Raw genomic sequence first — 24,451 nt, 5'->3', positions numbered from 1 at the left:
TACATCTATTTAATGAAGAGGGCATGATGTATAATGACGGAGGTTAATTAAAAGATTTGTCCACTCACTTTACTCTGTAGCTAAATGCTGTTATGAACCCCTGGCATAAAAACAAGCAAGACACAGATATTACTTTTCCTACTATGATCATCCTCTTATTAAGCAACACTTGCATTTAGGAAAAAAAAAATTAGCATGTAACAATAAAACAGATTTAATCTAATTTTGTTTTATTCATTTTTATGAAAATAAAAATACATCATTAACATAAGGAACCTAAATTTGCAGCTGATTTTCCTGCTAACGTTACCAATTCTATTTCCAGTAGTATGCTTTAGTGTTTTAGCTTTCATATACTGCAACTGAAACTCCTAGAGACAGTACAAAAGTTTCATAAAAGAACTAAAAACTATTGTACTATAAACGTTTAAAAAGCAAACTGTCAGATAAGGAACTACAGATAAATTAAAACAAAGAATACAAAGACAAGTTAAAAGCCATTTTTGTATTGGAACTTTTATTACAGGACAGTTTTCACACTTCTCCAATCAAAAAGTATTTGACAGGTGTATTGATTAAAAAGGGAGAAACTCTGTTACACTTTGAGAAAACTACACAATGACTGGAAGTCACTTGGCAATGAGACACAGACTGAAAAACCAATCAAAGTTACTCATACAGTAATTTGAAACACTGATAATTCAGTTTTTATACCATTCAGGTGGAAAGGCATTTGTTTGCATAATGGCTGTTTGCATGAATTCATTATGCATCCACTAATTTATCTCCACACTTCATACCTATAATATTTACAGGTTACAGTCTATGTGTATCATTCATTAAGAGTCTGAATAATGTATGCACAATGAGTATTTCTGATCTTTCTCCACAAATAAGTCAATATTCTCTACATTCTATACAGCTCTTACTTCTGTCATTCCTTGAATTACCATAAATCAGGTTTATTATTATTGTTATATAACTTCAGGTTAAAGACGTGCCTTTCTGAGAAGTACCATCACACCATACTTAAAATTTCTCTCAACATATATGTATGTAACAAATATATGTATGTATGTATATGTATACATATTCATATGTAACAAATATAAGTTACAATACCTTCCTTCACATACAATACCAAAAAGATCACCATTCTTTTGCTCCTTTACTGAATTAAAAATGCTTATCTGGCTATTGCTAACACTTTAAAGTCACTTATCTCACTACTGCTTTCTAGCTTTGCCTCTAGAAATACTAGAAATAAAAACATTTGTTAGTACTTATAATAGGTTTTATTTCCTCCATCAATTATCCTAAACAAAAAAAGAGTACAAGATATTGTATGAATGACAATTCTAACCATAAACAACTCTAATTACTTTCCTAATTACACAATATACCTGTTAAATATATAAAAATAAAAAAAACTGTAGCAAAGTATCATATTTATATGCAATTTCACTGAGAAAGAAATATACAAGGCTTCAAAAGAAAAGCCTCTGTAGACTGCTTCTCACAAACCAAAAGCTTCCAGCACACTCTTAATAGGCTTCTATTACATGTAAGCCAATAGCAGAGGACAGGCACAAAATGTTTGTTTCCTGCAGAATGAAGACTCCCTGCTGAGAGACACCACTCTTCCTTGATATTTCTCTGAAGGAAGGCTTTGATTTACAGAAAGACAAGCAGCTAGGAAGAAAAAAAAAGAACATCTACAACCACATGTTCATGTTTATAGAAGCAGTTACTCAGTTTTAATCTTCTTTTCCATGAACATCTCAAAATGTGAAACTATTCAGAACACTGAGTTAAATACTTGTCTTTGCAACAAATATTGTTTAATGTTCAACACATATACATACCACAGTATAATTACATTTTGCACTGAGGCACTAGGGAAGATAAATGCAATCAAAAGAAAAATACATAGTTTTACACAAAGAACCAGGCAGAAAAGACTATATTATATGAATATTGACTAGATCCCACCAGAATGGAATGGGGAGTACTCTGTATGTCAGAAAATTAAGGCAACCACATAAGGAATAGGGAAGTGTTCTTAAAAAAAGGGCAGTGACAGAACTCATACAAATTTGGGAAATATGACCAACTACACAACTGGTTTACTCTTTAAATTATAATGGGGGGGGGGGGAAGAGTCTATGAAGATACAGTGCAAATACTCTTGAAGGAATAATTTAGAAATGTGAAACTACTTCTAAAGGAGGAATTCAAGCCAATTCACTCCTAAACATAATTGGCTGAACAGAAAAACAAAAATGGGTCATATTAAGAAGCATTTCTTACAAAGTCCAGTCTTCCAATGTCAACTTATTATAATGGGCTTCTTTTTATGGTAGTACATGAATAGTTGAAACTAAAGGTAACACCCTATATAGAAAGCATTTCTCCACAATTAAGTAGTACAGAACATATAAAAAGTGATAATTATCATGCAGTATTATACACTTCTCAGTATCTCTGAGCAAAACAGTGTGAAAATGAAGAAACAAGGAGGTGAATCACACAGAGTATTCTGAATTGGAAGGGACCCACAAGGATTGTCAAGTCCAGCTCTGAAGTGAATGACCTGTACAGGGATCAAACCCATACCTTTGGTGTTATTAGCACCCACTCTAAGGGGAAATCAAACCCAAAACCAAACCAGACAATGGAAAAAAGACACAGAGATAAGAACTTTAAGAACTGGAGGACAGTGTGAAAGATTAGGATTTATTACAAACTATGTGGCCATGCTTCTCACATAGACACAATCAATTTGTGTGATGACAATTACAACTTGCCCTGCATAGTTACAAAAGTACATGCCCAGAAAGCCATTTCTAATTCCCCTTTTTATAAGGGCAGACCTCAATGGCTAGGACATAAGTGAGTCTGAAAAAATTTCATCACAGCCCTGAAAACAAACCACTATAACAAAAAAAAAAAAAAAAATCATGGTGCTAGAAACCTTTAATCTAAACCAGAAAAAGAGAGTTCCTGGTCCCCACACAAAAACCTGTTCGTGCATATTGCATGAGATACAACCAGTGTTTAATATTCCACCCATCACCAGGCCAGAGAAATATCATCCTGCTAATTCATTCTGGTTTGCCCCTGAACACTTGCTCCTGGATGGATATCATACTAACACCATGGGAAAGATTATGTCCTTCCTCCTCTAAATCTTAGAAAAAGAATTATGTAGGGTTAGGTCACTCTCTTGCTGGAAGCAAAATGGAGATAAAGCAACTGAGAGATGAAATTGTTGAGGTTGAATAAGGTGGGGGAATACCCTGAGACAGGTTGTGTTTCTGAAAGAAAAGAAGCATCATTTTGTTTGTGCCTGACAACATGCTTTGTACCTATGGCTGCTTGGGTGTATTGGCTTGCTCTGAGCATGTGTAGCAAACAGAGGCCATAGACAAAGGAATGCTCAGTCCAGCATCAAAAAACAGACTTAAGCATGAGACAAGCCACGAGGTGCCCAACCCTGCCAAACTGGCAACCAGTACAAATACTCAGTAGCAGAATGTTGGGCATTTAGGTATTTTTTCCATCAAAAGTTTATATGCCCTTAGCTCTAATGAGGGGGAATATTTTAAGTGCAGATTTTCTGGAAAGGGGACATCCCAGCCTCTTAAGTATTTTTTGATACTGACCTGTGCTGTGCAGCACAACTGAAAGTATGATGTATAATTAGACTATTTAGACACACAAGAAAAAACTTTCAAAGCTTTTCTCCAACCAACTTCATTTTGATTCTGTAAACAAAATTACCCCGTTACTGAGAATAAAATTACTACATTTACGCTAGAAATACTGCTGTTGTCATCACAGGAATTTTTTTCTGGAAGCCAAAATTCCATCAGACATACTTCACGCTCTCAACTAAGCTTTGTCATAAAACTGTGATTATCAGATCTATCACAGTATGCTATCAATTTGCTTTAAAACATTCATTGCAGTATCCCTCTTACCTATAAATTCAATGGGATTTTTATATTCTTAGGAATCATGCTGAAAGTAACTTCCTGTTTACCACTACTGCCTTTCATAGGTGAAAATACATAAAACATTATATAGTTTAAACCAAGAAAACCAACATGCATACAGCAATATTACAAATATTTATAAAAGTCACATATTGCTAGGACATTTAAGAAGGTTTTGGCCTAGGAACCCCATATGGCCATCAAATAGTTTTATGCAATTTACAAGAATATCTCCAACCTGTGAATCTGCTATGTGCTTTATATCTTTCACTCTTAGGGATGCTGTATGATTACATTTCCATCCTGGTCTGATAAGCTAAAGTGTTTCAAGAAAAAAAACAAAGCTTTACTACACAGTTTGTACATGCAGACATACCAACACACACAGGTATAAGACAAATTTGCAGCCAAAATTTTCTATGTTGACATTTATCACAGACACAAAATCACGCAGCCACCAACTATAAGATGGAGAGAGATTTGTATGCTACTTATCAAAATATTAAGGTGCTAATACTCACCCACAAAGGACAGATTACACCTAAGGACACAGGAGATTTGCTTCACAGCAGCCCTGTTGTTTTTCCTTTCTCATTTTGAATGGGACATCCTAGGGCAAAACAGAAACAGCCTTCCCCAACAATATTTGCAGAGAAACAGGGGCTTTTTCCTGACTATTTCACTTAGAGTACAGAGCTCAAGCAGGCCAACAAAAATAATACTTTTCCTACAGGGATTAAAGAACAGTGCTAACTTGCAGCAAGGAACAAGGAAGACCTGCATTTGCCAGTAGAGATGTGTAAATACCTTCTCCTTGTCTCAGAGAGACATGCACACTTCAATGAGGAAAATTTTACAGTGTTGACACATATTAACCAGAGAACTTTTAGGCATTACTTCAATATTACCACAGCTAGAAACCACAGCCATTGCATTGAAATGTGATGCTACATGTTGTACAAACAGGGAAGGGAAAGGAGAAATGAAGAGCCCAAATAGACTTGGATATATTAAGTATATCCATACAAAAGGTACATGTACACAGATAGCCAAGTATCTGGGAACACCAGAGCTCCACTGCTCTATATGCTTGACTGCATTTAACCAGAAGGCTTCAGGCATGAGCAGTGCAATATGCAATACTTTAAAAATACAACCATAGGATGAAGGGCACCATCCTGCATTGAAGCCATGTATTTATCTCAACCATGAACTAAAGATGACAGGTTGAAAGGGGAGTTTAGAAGGAATGAAAAAGATCCTTACAAGTAGATACACGGAACCCAGGCTGGACATGATGAGAGAAATCAGGAGGCAGAAATATGGATGGCATAGTAAAAAAAAAGTAATAGGCAAATACAACAACACTGTTATATTTGTTGAGGTTAGAGAGGACAGCAGTGTAGCAAAGATATACTGAACAAATAACACAAGAGCACAGAAGTAAGTCAGTTTTCATGAACTCACCATCTAAGGAAAGCACTTTTCCAATAATTATCTTTTTGATGGTGTTAAATGTCGTTTATAAATAAACAAGACTAAGAAAGCAGTGAATTTCCACTTCAGCCATGTTAGAGACACAAAATGGGAGGAGATCAAACAATGACTATAAGCAGCACTATGTGAATTTTGAGATGGGTGAGTAGTCAAAGATTCTTTCTTATTTTATGATGGCAAACACCACAATATAGCAGAGTTGTAAACCAGCAGAGTTGTTGTCTTAACTGGAAATTACATTTTGGCAGAAGGAGGATCAGAACATTGAATTGATAGAAAATTTGATCGTTCTTATCTAGAAATCCATTGTATTTAAAATAGGTCCTATTACAGGCATCTAATTCCAGCAATGATTTCTCATACAGAGTATCACCACATTATTAATACTTATGATGCAACTGGCAATATTAATTATCACAGTCATACGGACGTAGTTCAACTTAATAGGCATTTATGTAAATATCTTAATTTTCTATATAAAATAGAAGCATCATTAAGAGCTTAACTGATCAGTATTTTCTGATCATTAGACTTTATTTTGCATCAAAAAGATACAAATTATGCTTTTTGGAGTAAGCTCCTGTAGGTAATCAAAGCTCCTGACAGCACTGTCACATTTATTATTTTTGTTCTTCATCATCCTTACCAATTGCTCACCTTTCTGCAAATTTCAACTATTTCAATAACCAATGTATATTTTCCTAAAACTTCTTTGTATTAAAAAAAAACCTTAACAATTAACAATCACAAAATGCATTTGGCCACAAGATTGCACAAACTTGTGAAAAAAATTATTCCTAGAGGTGTACAGACATCTGATAAATTTAAATTTAAGACTAGGGTAACTGTATCTACCTTCAGTTTTAAAAGCACTTACTAGAAGTAAGAGGACACCTTTTTTTCAAGTAGGTATCAGTGCCTTGGTCATGCCAAGAGGTAATTGGCATTTATATGTGTGCATGGACACTATTACATACATATATATTCAACATGCATTTGAAGTATTTTTGATTTTATATACTTAACTAAAACTCCAAAACATATATGTGTAGGTAGACTTTTGGCATAAATTAATCAGCAGTAGAAATCAACACACATATAACCAGCAAAGGTGAAGCTATCTTACACAATAGCTGGTTTTGATGTGCATTTAAACCTACTGTGTGCCATGAAGAAATTCAACACACCATCAAACGTGCCACTGGATTATCACAGAAGGCCAATGAGACAAAGGCACAATTGAAAAAATAACTAAATTTATTATTCTCTCTATATAAAATTATTTTCATTAATGCTCAGCAACATGCATTTGGCAGCTGAACTGAGTATTTTTTGAAGCAGCAGTTAACAATGCCATCCACAAAACAAAGATAAGCTCAGTGGTTTCCAGGAAACTGAAAGATGAAAGAATGCAGAGAGAGTCAGACATGGTTTCAAATGAAGAACAAGTGAACTAAGGTCAAACTGAAACCTAAAAGAAATTCAGCAAGGGCCCAGATACCATGGTACAGATAGATTTCAGTTGGATTGAAATTTCACAATGCATTTCAACAATGCATACAATACATTCTTTTGTATATTAATTCACTGGGGACAATTTTTTTCAAAGTAGAGGAGGAACTCAGATTCCAAAGCCCTTAGTTTCACTAATTCAAGTGCAATATTTGGCAGATTTTATGCATTTATATTAAATGTAAATTAGATTGAAGTTTTATCTTCTGACTTTGTCTTGTGAGTTTATTCACAGATTTTGCTGAGACCATGAAGTCTTACAGCACATATGAGGTTAACTGTAGTGCAGGAATCAATAAATGTTTTTATTTCAGAAGCCAGCACCTACTAAATAGTCTCCTCCAGAAATATGATTAATGTATTTTTTCCCCTTGAAGAGATCATTACCATTTTCCAAATAAATTTAAATAATCAATTTTACAGTAGTGAAAAAATACAGCATTCTACCATACACACCAAAAAAAGCTAATAGAGTTACCTTTATACCTACTGCAAGTAATGTTCTAACACACAGAGCTAAATTCTGCTTAGTTAAAATATTCATAATTTCCACCTAGGAACTAGAAACAAAAAATATCTTGTCCAATGGACTTGTCAAAATTTTAAGGTAAGTTCTCTCAAATACTAAGTTTGTAAAATACTGTATTTTACAACTATCAGCTATAACCATGCATTCAGGAAGAACACTCCTAACTGCTGGCAACTCTGCTCCCCTACTCACAGCAGAGAATTCATTTATAATTTTACATAGCAAATTACAGTGGTTTAGAAAAGAGTAAAGGAGAAATTGAAACGCAATGTGAATTTAAAAACCATGGATTTAAAATACACAATTTTAAAGAAAGCTAGAAAAACAACAATGCTAAAAGCTGCACACATGTACTCTTGCTACAAGTGAGAGGCAAATCTCTCACAGCCTTCATTTTATACAGCAGAAATGACCACTTCATTACCAGTCAAAATATCCCCTAGAACTATGCCTAGGCATTCCTCTTCTGACATACAGTGAAGAGTGCCACCTATTGAACAAAAACCAGTATTTCCAGAAATTATCAAATTACTCCAGAAACATCCTCAACACAAGCTTTCAGTTTAGTTTTTCATCATGCAGTGTCTTGGCAGAAACCAGATTTGCCAAAATATTACTTTGGTATAGAAACAAGATCCAAACAAAACTGCATATGAATTATCTGATTTAAGGAAAAAAAAAAAACAAAACAAAACACTCAACTATTTGTGTTGAATTAAAAAGAAAAAAAAAGCCACTTTTATTTTAAGGCTAATCTTTTTTCAAACAAGAAAATGTATCCTTACAATATATTTAACTGTACAGCTAGAAGGAAAAACCTACTTGCATCCAGCCCTGAATACTTCTTTACCTTCACTGAGAACTGAAGTATCTCACCAATCTACTACTCACATATTTCATATCCACATGCCATGTCCTCAGTCATGCTACAGAGCAGCAGCTGAGCAGAAGACAGAGTGTCCCCCTAAAGAAACCCTGCCAGGTGCTGCATAGCAGGCAGCAATGCTACACATTGTTGCAGGTGACATTCTATATTTACAAACAGTATATATTGGCATTACAGTCTATCAATTTGGAGTTTTAAATACACCCGATCTAGTAAAAGAAAAATGGGTGGTATATTGCAAGGGTAATGTGATACCAAATGTCACATTACAATGTAATGTGATACCAAACAAAACTGATATAACCCAACCGAGATTTGGAACTGATCCATTTATACACAAAATACTTGAATGAGTCAGCAGCCCACTGCATTTCCCAGGCTTGCTGTAGACTATCATACAATTCCCAGACACACTTCCTCAGATTGTGCTTGCCTCATAAACAAGGTCAGTAGTGACAAAAAGTGATATAAAGGTCAATGAGTAGAAAAATATGACAATATGCAGACTTACTTTATCTGATTACCCATTAACCTAATCAATATACTGAAGTTCACATATTTCCCCTATTTATTTGTCTCTCTCTTCTAGCTGTTTAATATAACAGTTATAAGAATAAGAATAGTGTATTAAAATGAAGTTCTTCTATCGTTTTGGTACTGTGAATAAATAAGAATTAAATATGCTTCCTTACTTAGTCACACATACACAAATGAACAGCCTCTAAAACAATCACTGTTTCCTTGTCCCAAGTTTTGTTCCCTTACTTCACATATACTCCAGCACTGCCAGAGTAAACCTTGCTAATGTAGAGTGGCTGAAGCTTTTGCAACTATAGCAACAGTGCTATAAGTAATTGAGATTATATCCCTGCTGTTATGCTGCCACCTGAATCACAAAGCTTTTGATCAGCAATGGAGATCCTTTTTTGAGGGTGATAAAAGATAACAGGAATAATACTTTTCCTAATTCTGATTATTGTGAACAGTAAGCCTACTGCTGGATAAAGACCTCCAAGAGAAAAAGGTACACTACATGGATTTTTGGTCTGTCATAACAAACTTACATATTTATGTTTTTCTTACTAAGTGAAAACTCTAAAATCAGCTACACACAAGAAAGAAATTTCTACAATGCACAGACAAAAAAATGCTATTTTTCTTTCGATGTGGTGATAATAAAGAAAGATCACCACAATAACTTAGTGCATGCAACATTCCTATCAGACCTGGTCCTACAAAGAACATTGAGGTATATGAGCCATTAAAAAATCATTTTAGGATGCATTTATATATTATTATTTATGCTACGGCCCTTTGGGGAAGAAGAGAGGAGGATGTCTTTGACTTTGAAAGACCCTATATTAAAGGTGAATATGCATTACAACTGAAAAAAAAAAAAAGATTTCCCAGATTAAGAATAATTATTTGAGACTTTTGACTGCTTATTTCTTTGGAGATTCATGCAGAAATTGACACAAGGTTAAAAAACTGGATTTTATTTTAAGACATACAGAAAGATAAACTCCCAGACTGAGAGAAGAAAAATGGGACAAAAACAGGAAACTTACAATACTCCTCTCTAGGGATTCCAGCTGATAATCTATTTCTTTCAGACGAATCTGTTGATCACGTTTTTCCTTACTGTCTCGCAGAACCTTTTCACCTGGAACTGTTTCTAGGCCTCTGCTTGCATAAACCACAGACTCCTGAGAAAATAATTTATAGAAGTTAAGCACGTAACTTTGTGTTGCTTCATAGACAGATGACTTTAGATTTCTACTAAGAAAACAGTGAAATGCTTAGAATAATACAAATTCAGCAAAAGGAATAGTTTTCATTATGCATATTTTGAAGAAAATAGCTAAATATCAAGACAGACATACTTCAATAAAATAAATTTTATCCTTTGCATTTTAAGAGGAATTTCTCAGTCTCCAGATCTAATATTTGGATGCTTAATTTCTACTGCAACAATAAAAGCACTCTGAGAATAGAGGTGACTGAATGACTGGTCCAAAGTTTGCTCTTTTTAACCATACTGGGATCAGAATTAAGCAAGAAGGAAAAGGAAAAACTGAGCCCAAATGCAAACAGCTTTTGTTTACTAGATATCATGGTAAACAAGGAATAATCCTCTCTCTGTAAGTTGGAGTTAGTTGCCCAACATTTATTAAAGATCATGGTTACACATTCTCACATCCTTCAACAACTTTGGACTAGATTCTGAAGTTTGTATCAGTCCCAAATATATTCAGGTTTCAGTATTACATGTAATGCAGTTCATTGATAATGACAAGTATTGGCAAAACTGCAAAGTTATGTTGTAGTCGGGAAAAAAACAGAGCTTTGTCTTGCAAACCACAGATTCTACAGAAAAATCCAACAGTGCCAGAGGCAAAAAGCCTAAGCAAAAACCCTTCCCTCACCTTGATAATCAATTCAACCCAAAGGAACATGAGCAGCCATAGAATAAAAAAATACTCTATTATTTCTTATTTTCAGAAGCAGCTCAAGAAATTTTAATAGACATACAAGGAAAATAATTCCAAGTAGGATGCCTAATTGGAAAGAAAAACAACCTTCACAGTTCAACATTCAACAGTAAATTCCTCAGTTACAATATACAAAAAACTGTATTTCTAAACAACTTTTTCTAAACAAAATTTCTAAGCAAATCTATGAGTTCTGACATTGAAATCAAACTATTAGTTGCCTGAAAATAAACTTATTTCAATACAGTAAAAATTTTTGAATATATGTTTATATTAAGTAATAGTTGACAGTACCCCAATGACAGTAAATTTTCCTGTAACAGACAATCATATTTTCTGCTTCATTCTGAACTGCTTTAAAAATTATTCATAATAATCTATTTGATGACTATGGAGCATTAAGCTGCTGCTTTCTCATAAGTAGTTCTTACAACCTCATTTTTCTCATCCCTGAATAGTAGTAACTCATAGAAACTCACACAATATGAGTAAAGTCAAGGCTTTTTCCCAATTACTAATTTTTTAACATTCTTCTCAATATGCCATGAAATAAATGTATAAAGTGAAAGGAAGGAAGTATCAAGGAAAACATTCTATTGTCAATGTTTCACATAGTTCAGAATATGTTATGTTTCAATTCTATAGTACATGCACATAGTAGAAGTCCATTTGAGATTATTTCATCTTTCATATTTTTAGATTTGTAGAAAATAAAGCTGTTAAGGATTTTACATAAGGAAAAATACAAATGCTTAGCAAGAGCCAAAGGCTGTAACAAATATAATGCCAAAGAGAAATATGCAGTATTTGAAATATCTGTAATTATTTTTTGCACTCTCTTTTCTCCAAATTCTATAAATAAATGATAAAAAATCCCACATGATGAAGTATATTAGTATTATAAAACCATCTTGAGGCATAAAACTGGCTGATCAATTTATTAGCCTGCTTCTAATCGTGCTCTGAAACATATACAATCTGTGAAATTCATCTGTTTTGGCAAAGCACAGGCATAGAGCATAGGCTATCAAGGAGTTTATTTAAAAATCAGTTTATCTTCTGAATTTTGAGTATTTATTTAGTCTTAACCTGTAAACTTTAGTCCACTTCTACAATATAAAAAGGGAATATTTTCCTTATTAAAAAACCCAAATTGTTACGAAATAACATCTCATAGCAATACACATTAATTATGATTTAAGACAACCAAGTCTACAAATATTATCATTCCTTTAAGTACCATCTCCATGTGCTTTAGTTTTCAGGTAGCTTTCCAGTTTTTCAAGATGGTAACTGTACTCATCACATACAGTCTTATATTTCATATTCATCAACCTATAATCTTCCCTTTTCTTTCAGGATTACATTCAATTTAATTTAATCTTCCCCAAAAATATTAATACAGAAATATTTTTGAATATTTTGTTAATTTGGCACCAGACTAAAGAAACATATCAGAGAGAAATGCAATTCTGTTCAGAAACATTTCCATGTAAAAGAGAACATTAGTCATGGAAAGCATTCTTAATCCAGCTGGACTCCTTGCACAAAAGATGAACATGTCTGTCCCTCTGTTACAGCTCAGCCATGGTACTGCAGGATAATTAAAGCCCATTATTAAGATTTCAGAATGAGAGAATAGTTCCTGTATCCTGTGAAAATATCCATCAGTGACAAAAAGGACATCTCCCACTGAGGCAACAGTGATTAAGTGTCTGCATTTTGAAAGCTATATCTAATGCAATTTTTGGAAGAAAACAATGTGCAGCTTCATAATATTCAACTCTGAGCTAATTCTAAATCGAAATCATAGAATTACAATGTCTGAAAGCCTTTTACATGCTGCAAAACAAAACTGAAAGGCAACTGCTTTTCACTGATGAAGGTAATAAGGAATTAACTACCTCTTTTTGGTTGTTAGGTTTAATATTACTCAAAAGAGATAATACATAACTCTTTAATTAGCATACACCTAAATGCAAATTTTTATTCAAATACTTCTGAGCTATTACCTGAAAGGAAACAAAACAACTTGGACAAACATTTCCAAACAGAGCACTCACTATCAGAGGCAAGTCACATTAAATTCAAGTCGATGTTTTGCAACACTGAACACAAAATCAAGCAATCACTGGCGAGCTCAGGGTAACAACTGCATTTTTTATGTGGTTACCAACAAGGGGGAGGTGCTTTTTCACACAGAGCCACCTGGTAAATAATCAACAGCAAAATGTGACTCCTCTGGAAGTGAGCTACAGAAAATACTGCTAGAGGGAAAACAAAACCTCACATTCAGAAAGAAGCCAATAAAAAAATGACATTAAAGTGCCCTTACAGAAGGAGAGAAAAAAACCAAACCCACAGTATTTTAGCCTTTCAGAGATGTTTCTCATACACTGGTAACTGAAAACAGTTTTGCAAATGAACATTTTTACAGATATTCTCTGATATATCACTTCTGGCCATAAAATGAAAATATTACAGAAATAATAAATAGGTTTTGTGCAAATAAATGCAAAATAAGAATTAGAGCTTTTTATTTTAAAACCCATTATATTAGAGGCAAGAGTACCACAGCACAGGATAAATTGAAGTCAGAAGTAAAAAATTCAAACAATAATTTCTCAAGGCTGAGACCTTGACTTTTAATTTTCAAAACTCAATATTGCTGGCAAGGAAAAAAAAAACAAAGGCCATTAAAAACAAGGGACATACAATTTCAATCTATCTTCTTTAGTCTTTAACATTGCTTATCAGTCATTGCCTTATCTTTCAGATCATAACTGCACAGGCATTTTTGGTATACTGAGATAAGAAGAAACCTAATTCTAATTTCCAAAGGTAAATGATCATGGATAATTTGTTTCTATGCTGAAAAAACCACTCTCATGCAGTTAAAAATGTATGAACATGAAGTATCTTGGAAGTGTGGAATCAACTGTTAAAAACTAGACAGTTCTTGAATTAAATACAATTCAAAATAGCAACAACTTATTTTTCCATTGTTTCTTATAGCTAAAATTTCTCACCTCATTCCTTAGCACATTGACTGTATGAATAAATAGAGGATCCTAAAGAAAAATGCAAAAGATACAAATACACTCATATGTGGTATTGATCTCAGCACACACTTCAAATAAAATATCTGCAGATGAGCTCTGATCTGTAACCTACCTGATATATGTGGCTTGGACATTTTGAGCTAGATCTGGAAAGAGCAGGAAAGCCCCCATCAGACAGTAGTAGTTGAAGCTTATTGTCTATCTCATTTAGGAGATTAAATTCCATTGGTTCAGGTGTGTATCCTTCTCCTGGTGCCTGCCAGACAGACACATTCTCCTGCTGGAAGTACAGAAAATACTTAAGCCTCATTTGCAAAGGAAACAGACTTTTATGGGCAATTGCATATCAAGTGGATTTATTTTTCAGATAAACCATACTTAATAATAAAATTTAAAATTTCATCCATCTCAGTATACAGCTAAAATCTCCCAAATATTCATGTCCCTAACACACCTGAGAGCAGCTATGGACAGAACAAGTAGAGGCATTCATACATTCAATGCTTTTAAATATAACCAAGGAGCAAACTAAATGGACAAGCACTTTCCATCTGATAAAGGAGTCATAAAGTGAGAAAGCCTGACCAAAACTTGGCATGGAATGAAACTGCAGAGGTTGATCATATGGCAGAAACCACCTGGAGCCAAATCTCAAAAGGAGGGTATGAGACATAATGTGATACAAGCAAGGTACCACCTTAAAAGAAAACAAGGCATTCATGGAAAATCAAAGGAACTGCTGTGAGCTCAGTAGCTGCCATCCTTCTGGAGCCCCTATATATTATCACAGAAACTCTGGGAGAGACAGAAAGCAGATAGTTCTTTTCCTGATCATGATTTACATGACTTTTTCTTCTTGATAGCAGTTAACACCTGAATAACACATATGAATATATACTCCTACATACAACTGCATGTTATGAGTGAGCTAGGCCACTTAGCCCAAGCAAATGAGCTCATACCTACAGAGAGATGCCCCACACTCAGGGAAGCAAGTTTGCACAACCCCCATTCACTGGGTATCAGAGCAGCAGATTACCTCTCTGTCCTGACCACAATGAAACACTAGATGGAACCTCAGAAGAGCAAGGATGTGTGGAAGGACATGAATGTATTGCTGGTTTCCTTTCTTTTTCCTACCAGAATAGGACCAGCACCTTGCCCTAAGACTCTAACATCTGTCTTGCAAGAAATTCATGTCCACCATTTGTTTCCAGCTTCCAGATTAGTCCTCTGGCTATTCAAGCAGTTGCATCCATACAAAAGGAGGAAATACCATCCTCCAATTACAATACCACTGCTATGAGGTCATTCGTGGTTCATCCCCATTACCCTAAAGCACACTAGTTGCATAAAGAAAAAGGAAGCCTATCCCAAACACCTGTCATAAATTATCTTCACAATAAAAAAAAAAAATATATATATATATATATATATAAATAAAAAAAAGAAAGAGTCATCCCTTTTCTGAAACAACATCAGTTCCAATGCTTTCTTATACAAGTATGATGTGACACAACTAATGAGCCTGACCAGACCTGAGCTGACTCCAAAACAGCCACTCACAAATGTCTTAGATGCTTGCCAGCTTTGTGGAAACATCTGTTCAGGTGAGACAGTGACCACCAAAGCATAAGTATCCAGGATGGTATGACATTTGTGTAGTATCTCCTAATTTGTGTGTCACCCCCTAATCAGAGAATGAAGATCACAGTGCAAAAACACAGAACTGACTCTACAGGAATCCAGTAAGATGTAACTGGGCTCATTAGCTACAGCTCAATGACTGTATGCCATAGTCCAAATATCCAAATTACCCCAGTAGTCATTTTACTCCAGAATGAAATAGACTCACACACTCTCTTTTGTATTTTCAAGATAGCTTTGCCTGGAAAATAAGCTTCTGTCCTGTCAATGTTTCCTGTGTGTTAACTCAGAACAATACTTTTATAACAGCACAGTCAGTGCTTTCTGTGGAACATCTGAAACAAATTATACTCTTGCAGCTTAGCTTTGACAATTAGATTAGCATGAATATGTGTACTTCTAAAATATTTTAAACACTCATAAAACATTCTTTCAGAAAGTGAGAAGTGCTGTTTGGATATTTGGCATATATAGTACTACAAGTCAAATGAGGTTATCTAATCCACATTACACCATACAGAGGAATTCATACAACATAACCAGATCTGCCTTGATTAACAACCTCCAAAACATTACTTCAGCCAATGTGATTACACCAGCTTTTTAAAAATCAGAATAAAATAAGATGAAAGAAGCCATCAGCTGGATAGTTACCTGGGCCAGCTTGAAGTTGTCTAGATAACTCATTAGCTGACAATTTCCTCATGATTTTCATTATGAAGTAGCCACAGGAAATGCTTCACCCATAATAAAATTCAAATGTGGGAGAGGACGAATCCATCACTAGACTAGACAGGTCTTAAGTAACTATTATCCTTTCTTTTACTCTGCTTTGATAAGAGTTAGGAGCTTTTTTCTTTAAAGAAACAAGAGTAGAGTAACCCACAAACTACCATTCTTGTCCACGGAATTAAGAACATACAGCAACACACGTGTCCTGTGAGATGATGCACTTCATATCTAATATTAACAGTAAAATCTCAATAAATACATGACAACATGATAGTGACATGTGCCAAATACAAAATGTGGACAAATATTATGTTTTTCCATTGCCCTGATGCCTTGAGAATTGATGCCAAAAGAAGCACATGCTGTTAGTTGAAATTTGCATTAGTTACTCTGCATAAATGCCTCTAAATTCTATGGCTTGAAGAGAAAGAAATCCTAGTAACTACACATTTTGAGACAATACTTCTACAATCAGTAAAATAAATTTTAAAGAAAAGACACTATTCCCTAGGACTGAAAGCTGTTTACTAACAGAAGGGTGTTTAAAACACCTCCATATCTTTAAATGATAGCATTTGTCAAACTGAAGACCATCTCCTAGAAACAGTGATTGATGGGACAATCAAATACTCTTTGTCACTCTCTATGAGGATTATTTTTACTCACTTCAGCTCCTGCTAGTCACTGAAGTATGCAGAATGTACAAGGTTTAACAATATTATGTTAAAGCATAGATGTCTAATGCTTAAACACACTTTATATACTTTGAAGACAGGCTGAGTTGGAAGTCACAAAAAGATGTCACATTATCTTTCAAGCTTCATAAATGTGTATTTTCCCAGCTGCTGCATTTTCAAGTCCATTTATCAGTCGTTAAAAACCTGTTGTTGGGAGTTTTTTGCAAGTAGTTGTTGGCCTCTCTCCCTGAGACTACAGAACTAACCACTCAGATTAATACTCCAAAACTTCACATTTTATGAAAAAAAAAAAAAAAAAAAAAAAAAAAAAAAAAATTTTCTCAAAGTGTGGTTCTAAGGATCCTTCTTTTTTTCAGGTTCTGCTGTTAGTTTCTTAACAAAGAAACTAATGCGAATTCATTTTTGGAGACAAATTCAACAGGATTTCTCCATCTTTTCTTTCATATCTCAGTAGGGTATTTCATAGTAGGACTATTTAGATTTAGATTTACTGTAAAAATAAGCCAAATACAACAGAACAGTACAGATTAAACTTGTCATACTTCAAGATCTTGCTTTTCAGTTCCATCTTCTGTATCTTTCAGTAGTTCAGTTAGCCTTTTCCTTTCTTCCTCAAGCAGAACAAATTGGTTTCCTGAATTCTTTGCTAGCTGAAATATTTACAGAAAGAAAAAAAAACATACTTTAAAACTCCACTGACTCAAACACCTCCAAAACAAAGTTTTTAGACTCTATAAAATTAACAGCCAGATCTTGTTTATTTCCATAATACAAATTACCACTTTGATAGAAAAATATAGCAGCCTACACATAATAAATTTATAATCTTATCTTAGCCCTTGACATAGCAGGGAGGCAAATATTTTTCACTGGATGAATAAACCATGATATCTACTAAGTCTTCACTGGAACAAAAAAAAGCAGGAAAATCAAGGGATGTATTTTATGACAAAGAGTGGTCCCATCCAGTCTACCCATGAACAACCTGTATATCTATCCCTTACTTATGCATCAAGACATTGTTCTTTAACTTAACAGTAAATACATTTTTAAAAATTCTTAGGATATTGCCCTTAAAAAAGCAATATCCAGGCACAAACACAACAATTCAGTTTCCAGTTCTCTATTAAATGCATAGAAGCAGTATTATCCTAACCAATATGAATATCCAAGTTGAGAACTGCCTAATACAGTGCTCTGCCATAAATAGCAGTTTTAACAAAAAGGTAATGTTTTCATTTATGCCTAATTAATTTCAAAAGTTCCTGATTTCAAAAGAAAACTGTCTTCAAAAGTACTTATAGACTAATTTCTAGCTAACATTTTAAAAAATGTTATTGGTTTAATGCTTTAATGCTTACCTCAATGTTCTTTTTAATGAAATGCTGGCTGGTTTTGTTTTTGCTATGTGTTTTTCCTTCTGTTTTTTCTGTTTCTAATTCACTTGGATAATCTGATATTTGAGGAAGAAAAGTTGCTACATTATAATAATTCCGATTCTGATTCAACAAGAACTGTAATAACATCAATCCCATTCAAATCTTTAAGAAACACAGAGTCAACAAACTTTTTATATGATCTTTTCATTATTTATGTAAATAATATTCTTCTATTTAAAACATACCATTGCCAAAATTTAATTTTAATTTTCAACTTTTTTATTATATGAGATCACTCAATGTTACAAAGGCTAAAATACTTTTGGATTTCTGACCTCAAAAATCTTAAACACGGTGGCCTTGAAAGCCACGGCATTCCTTCAAACCCTATCATCATTGCAGTTTTCTCATCATTACAAAACCAGACAATAATTTTTTTGAAAACCACAGAACTATCTGGAGACATATCAAGTACATTTTTCTAAATAAAACAGCTGAAAAACAGATGATATAGCTGATATTATTAAAACACGGCTTATAAAACAAGTTTTGTTAAAAAATAAAACTCATCAGAGCTGTAAATCTATTAAACAGACACATGATATTCTAGTAACAATAGGTTTCTATCCATGACAAGAAAAAGGGGCATGATCCTGTTTTTCAGACTTTTACCATGCTTAAAATAACAATTCCTTTACAAACAGCAAATATTTGTCACATGAAATAACAAGTCTAAGTAAATGCAATCAACTTCTAAATCTCAGGAACTACTTCAAAAGCAAGCATGGTACTTTTTGCTTTTCTGGAAAGTAGAATTTGAAAAATGGGTGGCTTATTTCCCTACAAAAAATGAAACTGACATTAGATAATAGAAGACAGGCTATATGGAAAGAACTTTTTTTCAGAGTGAATAGAATGAAAGCACTCTCACAAAGATCTGAAATAAATTCCATGCATCCTTTACACAAAAACTTTAAAGGACTGAGGTGTTGGATCTGACCAAGAAATCCCCTCACAGTTCAAATGCACAACTGTTTTCTGAAAGCATCCTAAGCTTTCTTTACCATTACCAGACAACATCATGTGTCAAGGAAATGGACTATATAGGAATTTAGCAACCAATATAAATATGACAAGCTGCATCCTAAAATAAGCAGAACACACCAAACACCAACATAACACCCAAGATATAAATTACAATAATATTTTTGAGAGGGAACTGTCATACAGAATATCTCAGAATATTCAGGTAAAGAAGGGACAGACATGGACCACTGAGACAAAGAAGACACTGAAGACTGCCATGGGCATTTAGAAGAGAGATTGCAACTAAACAAATTTTGCATATGTGTTTTGGTAGATTTGGCACATCTTTCAAAGATTTGGTATAAATCTTGATGAGACTGATGAAGTAATAGCATAAAACTAGAGCATACATTCTTCTTCACAAGCTCCTCTTGTTCAGAGTCTCCCTTTATGACAGCTGTGACACAGAAATGCAAAAGCAACCAAAACAGTAAGTCTTAGCTATTCAGACACCACAACAAAAGCCCCCAGCAGAAATAGTAAAAGTCATTTAAAGTAATACATTGCTCACAAGCTGTAAGTGATCTCTAGTTCATGCATTCCCAAAGAAGGAACGTGCAGAACATCTCAAAATAGTGTGATGGCAACTCCCAACCATGCCTGTACAGGAACGTCCAGAAGACAATGCTGCACTGAATACTGGTAATGAAACCTGCCATTCTTATTCAAGGGCACTCCAGCACAACTCAGAAATTTTGAAGAAGGAAGCTGAGGGTTGAGCTTTATTTTAAGAGAGGAATGAAAACACATGGTAGACAGACAGAGAAATTAAAAAATTCAGTTCACATACTGGGGAACTAAGACAAGTGATTAAATTATATAGGAGCTGTTTAAAAATTAAAACACGCAGTCACATTCTACAAACTGCAGAAATATTGCTGCCATTGATGCTTCAGGAATGCACTTCTATTATGTCTTTGTCATCTTAGCCACTCACCAGGAAGAGATTCCTTCTGTTTACATAGAATGGTAGTTGACAACAAAATAAACAATTGCAGTTGGTAACAATTACAGTTGAAGCCATTATTCTTATATCACAACACATGTGAACAGTTACTAACCACACAAATTTGAATTTCAAATAGGGAAAGAACAGAGACATACAAGCCTCATGCAATTTCATTTATTTTGATATGCTGGACACACTACATCACTAACAGCATTTGAAGTGTCTATACAGTGCATGATAATACATGGTCTCTAAAAGAATCAGCAGGTGTTTCAGTTTTGTCACAAAGCACTTTACTTCATAACAGCAATGCAGTCTTTACAATAATCAGCATTGCAAAATATAAAATAAGTTTTCTGGAGATTTATGTTTGACAAATCCAATTTCTGCTAAAAACAAAAAAAAAAAATGCAGTACAATTACAATTGGATTCAGCACCACTTGTCATTTCTAGATGGTTTCTTGAATATAAGCCTATTAATAAAAGTTTAGAGCAATAGCAAAGATAAGTTTTTAAAGAATTGACATGAAGAATCAATGATACATTTTATATCAGTTACACACCTCTTCATTTTGAAATGAAAGAAAAATTGTTTTATAAACCCAAAAGTAAAGATTTTCTTAGCAGGTTGAGTAAAACGTCTTAGATAAGTCACAAAGCTGTTCTCTTCTTTCATTTGGAAAAAAGGTAAGAATGTCACTGTTCCAGTAAATAAACTTGCTTTTTTCCCATTTCACTGGCCTTGCCACAAAGGCTGAGTCTTCATTACCCACCCATTGTACATGTTGTCTTACCATTTCTAAAAATACAAACTCCACCATTAATAAAGCTTACCCTGGTTTTCTTGGGCATTATGGCAGTCATAATCTTCAGGATTCATGTGTGTGTGAAATACTGAAGTACATATTTCATCTTCTTTAGCATGGGAGGGATCTGTAAGGAAATTTTTCCAGTAAAATTTAATTGAAATGTGTTTAAAGATGATCTAGCATCATGTGCATCATAAAATCTCACACTTGTAAAGCAAACAAATTCACTTGAATAAATGACATAAGCACTGTATTTCTCAAGAAATAAAGAAGAGAAATAATAAAGGGAGAAAGTGTAAAATGTGAGTCATTTGTATGCTGTTTCTTATGCTGTGCTCTTGTTTTTAACAACTACTGCCCATAGAAGACAATTCATCACATTCTCAAAGATACAGCCCAAGGCCCTAAAGTTCAAATGCCTCTGCAGACATCATGTGGCAACTCATCTAAAACTCTGAATGAGAATAAAGCATCCAGGTTTTCACAGCTGGTGTCTGCCTGTGCATGAAATATTAGACTTCCAAGAGGCTTAGGTCAAGGGCATAGCCTAGAAAAACAGTGTTCAAGCATCCTAGTTGTTTCAGTTACTCAAAGAAAAAAATAAATCATTGAAGTATTCTTATGTGTCAACTAGAAATATAAGTTAGAGCAGTAAGTTGCAGTCTATACACGTAGCACTTACAGAAAAGGACTCACATTGCAAAGAACCCTATGAATTACATAAGATTTTCACAATAAAAAACAATAACCAGTAATAATGAAGTGTAATGGACTCAACTGAACAAATGATTTTGTTAAACAGAGTACAGGGTAAGGAATTTAGGGCTGTTGAATTAACTCCTGATTCACACTTCTGTGAGTGTGTCAGAAGGTTTTGTTCTGCAAGAAAATTTTGGAACACTTAAGTTATTAATGATTTTGTACCCAAACTTATGCTTGATTCCATAGCAACATTAAAAGCTATAATAGCTCCCATATATAAATTACTTAATAAAGGTCTATCAAATTCAAGTTCTGAAAAGCAAATTATATGAACTGTATTGCATTTTAGTATCAACCATGGTAGTCATTAAGACATTAATTTAATTAAATAAATACCACTATAAATAAGTAAGACCTGAAAAGGAAGGCACTAGCATGATATAGAAAACATAAAGATCAAGCTGGAGGAAAAACATATATCTAAACTAAACAGTTGTGTCAGTGCAGTACACCAGAAACTATATTTGCACATGGCCTCTACAGGAGTTACTTTTGAAATAAAGGAGTTAGCAGTCATAGAGTCTTGCTTGTCTGCTATTATTTTAATATATCCTGACATCTACTGGAGACTATCTAAATATCACTCCAATCAAATTGTTTTCTTCCCTTAGCAACCCAAACTTTAGCATAGAAATAAAAGCAGGTTACATTGTAAATAGTAAGTTTTGCTGAAATATTTTAACTACACACCACCACCATTATTATGCATGTACTTCCAACATTCAAGCTGAGATTTTTGCTCAGCAATAACCAGACCTCAAATCCTTATTCTCTCTCCAAAAAGAAAGAAGATAGGATGTACCACAATTCTGTTTCTCTTTACTTACCAGCTGTATCATGCCCCGATGAGAACAAAGCTAAAAACTGGTTTGTGTTTTCCACCTCCTCGTGGCTTCCTGTGGTTCTGATAGACTATTCAAAAGAAATAAACTATGAATCTACAGATACATGCATGTATTTAAAGTAAATTCTTTAAAGTGAAATACATTGTCTGCTTATCAGATCTAATGAACTTCAGACCCTATTAAAAATTACTTTTCGCACTTTCTTTCTTCTTGAGGCTATCTGAATATCTCCTGAAGTTATGACAAAAGAATGGTGAAACTTTAAAGCCTCGGTTACATATTGTCCTTTATATGGAGACACACAGACAAAGAAGTTCTGTAATGTCTATGTGGCTCCAAATCCAAATTCAATGAAATTATTAACTGTTGTCAAACCAATCATGTTTTTTAGCAACTCACATTTCTATTTATGTAAAACAGAGGAAATACTAACTTGTTTCAAGGCATTTAACTGCTAGAGACCAGGATAGGAACAGGGTAAAGGAATTTGTGCTCAAGCATTTTTATGACTTCTTCAGGTGGCATCTCTTATTTCTTCAACAATAGGCAGTGCTGAAATAGCTGGGCCAAAGAAGGATCCCACTTGAGCAGAATAAATGCTGTTCAGCCAGGGTTTACAAACATTACCTCTTGACTCATCTTGCCCTCCCTGCAAGTGGTGAACTCAAGACAGCTAGATATTTGGCAATTTGTCTTATCAATTTTTAAGAACCATGCCATTCTTTCAAAGCCTGCCCAGCCAATATGTATTAAAAACTATCCAGTCTTACTTTTTAAGATCCATTTCTTAATTTTAGTTAGCCAACTGTGAGTTATTTAATAATAAGGCTTCTGTGAAATACAGTAATTCTGTAAGACAGTACTCCAAGATACATGAGTAGCAAAATAAGCAGAACACTTCTAACCTGAAGTTCTTCCCAGAGCATTGCCCTCATTTCTCTGCCTTGCTTTTTAATTACTTTTTCCTTTAAACACTGTTTTTCAAGTATTGTGTCGAGTTTGTTCATTTCCTTTACAGCTGCTTGAATCTGAGCACTTATACCAGTGTCTTCAGAACATTCCAAGTTGGAAGAATCTTCTGAAGAATATATTTGAAATTAATGTTAGCTTGAAGCATGTCAAAAAAACAAACACTAAAAAGCGGTTCAAGTAATCTGGCAACACAAATAGACAAGAGTACAACATTCTCAAACATATGTTAATTTCTAAACCTGTTTGTAGTAGGGAGAAAAATACAGAAGTCTTTGCAACAGAGTGCTGAATCAAACTCTGAGCTGTAGCAATTGGATATGGAGGGGTGGGAGAGGAAAAGTCACCTATTTTGGGCATTTTTTTTTTTTTTTCAGCCTGGCTGGTAGAATACATTTCGAAATAAACAGTTCTGGGGTTAAGACAGACTCGGTAATATCTCTTCCTTTAAATATTAGAGAAGTTTCAGTCTTATGTCTACCCAAACCAGATTCTGATACTGATTCTAGAAATATGTTGCTATGAAAAATGAAAAACTGAAACATGATGGAAACTACCCTTACTTAGTTGAAGTAGATTACTATATTGTCTCCTTTTT

General features: G+C 34.1%; 1 protein-coding gene across 1 annotated transcript in view; it reads right to left on the bottom strand.

Annotated features, from left to right (window-relative positions):
• The window catches only part of FSIP1 (fibrous sheath interacting protein 1), a gene marked incomplete at its 3' end in the record, with an annotated part of 64,353 nt that overhangs the window by 36,787 nt on the left and 3,115 nt on the right, over positions 1 to 24,451 (bottom strand). Inside the window, exons 5-11 of the mRNA XM_079309669.1 lie at positions 23,790 to 23,962; positions 22,867 to 22,951; positions 21,303 to 21,401; positions 18,415 to 18,506; positions 17,596 to 17,703; positions 14,089 to 14,253; positions 9,991 to 10,128 (exon numbers count right to left, since the gene is read on the bottom strand). Coding sequence (XP_079165795.1) covers positions 9,991 to 10,128; positions 14,089 to 14,253; positions 17,596 to 17,703; positions 18,415 to 18,506; positions 21,303 to 21,401; positions 22,867 to 22,951; positions 23,790 to 23,962 — 860 coding nt within the window. The remainder of the gene's footprint in view (positions 1 to 9,990; positions 10,129 to 14,088; positions 14,254 to 17,595; positions 17,704 to 18,414; positions 18,507 to 21,302; positions 21,402 to 22,866; positions 22,952 to 23,789; positions 23,963 to 24,451) is intronic.

Source organism: Erithacus rubecula (genome assembly GCF_903797595.1).
Source record: "Erithacus rubecula genome assembly, chromosome: 6".
NCBI classification, from domain to species: domain Eukaryota; kingdom Metazoa; phylum Chordata; class Aves; order Passeriformes; family Muscicapidae; genus Erithacus; species Erithacus rubecula.
This window is presented reverse-complemented; position numbering and strand designations above follow the sequence as displayed.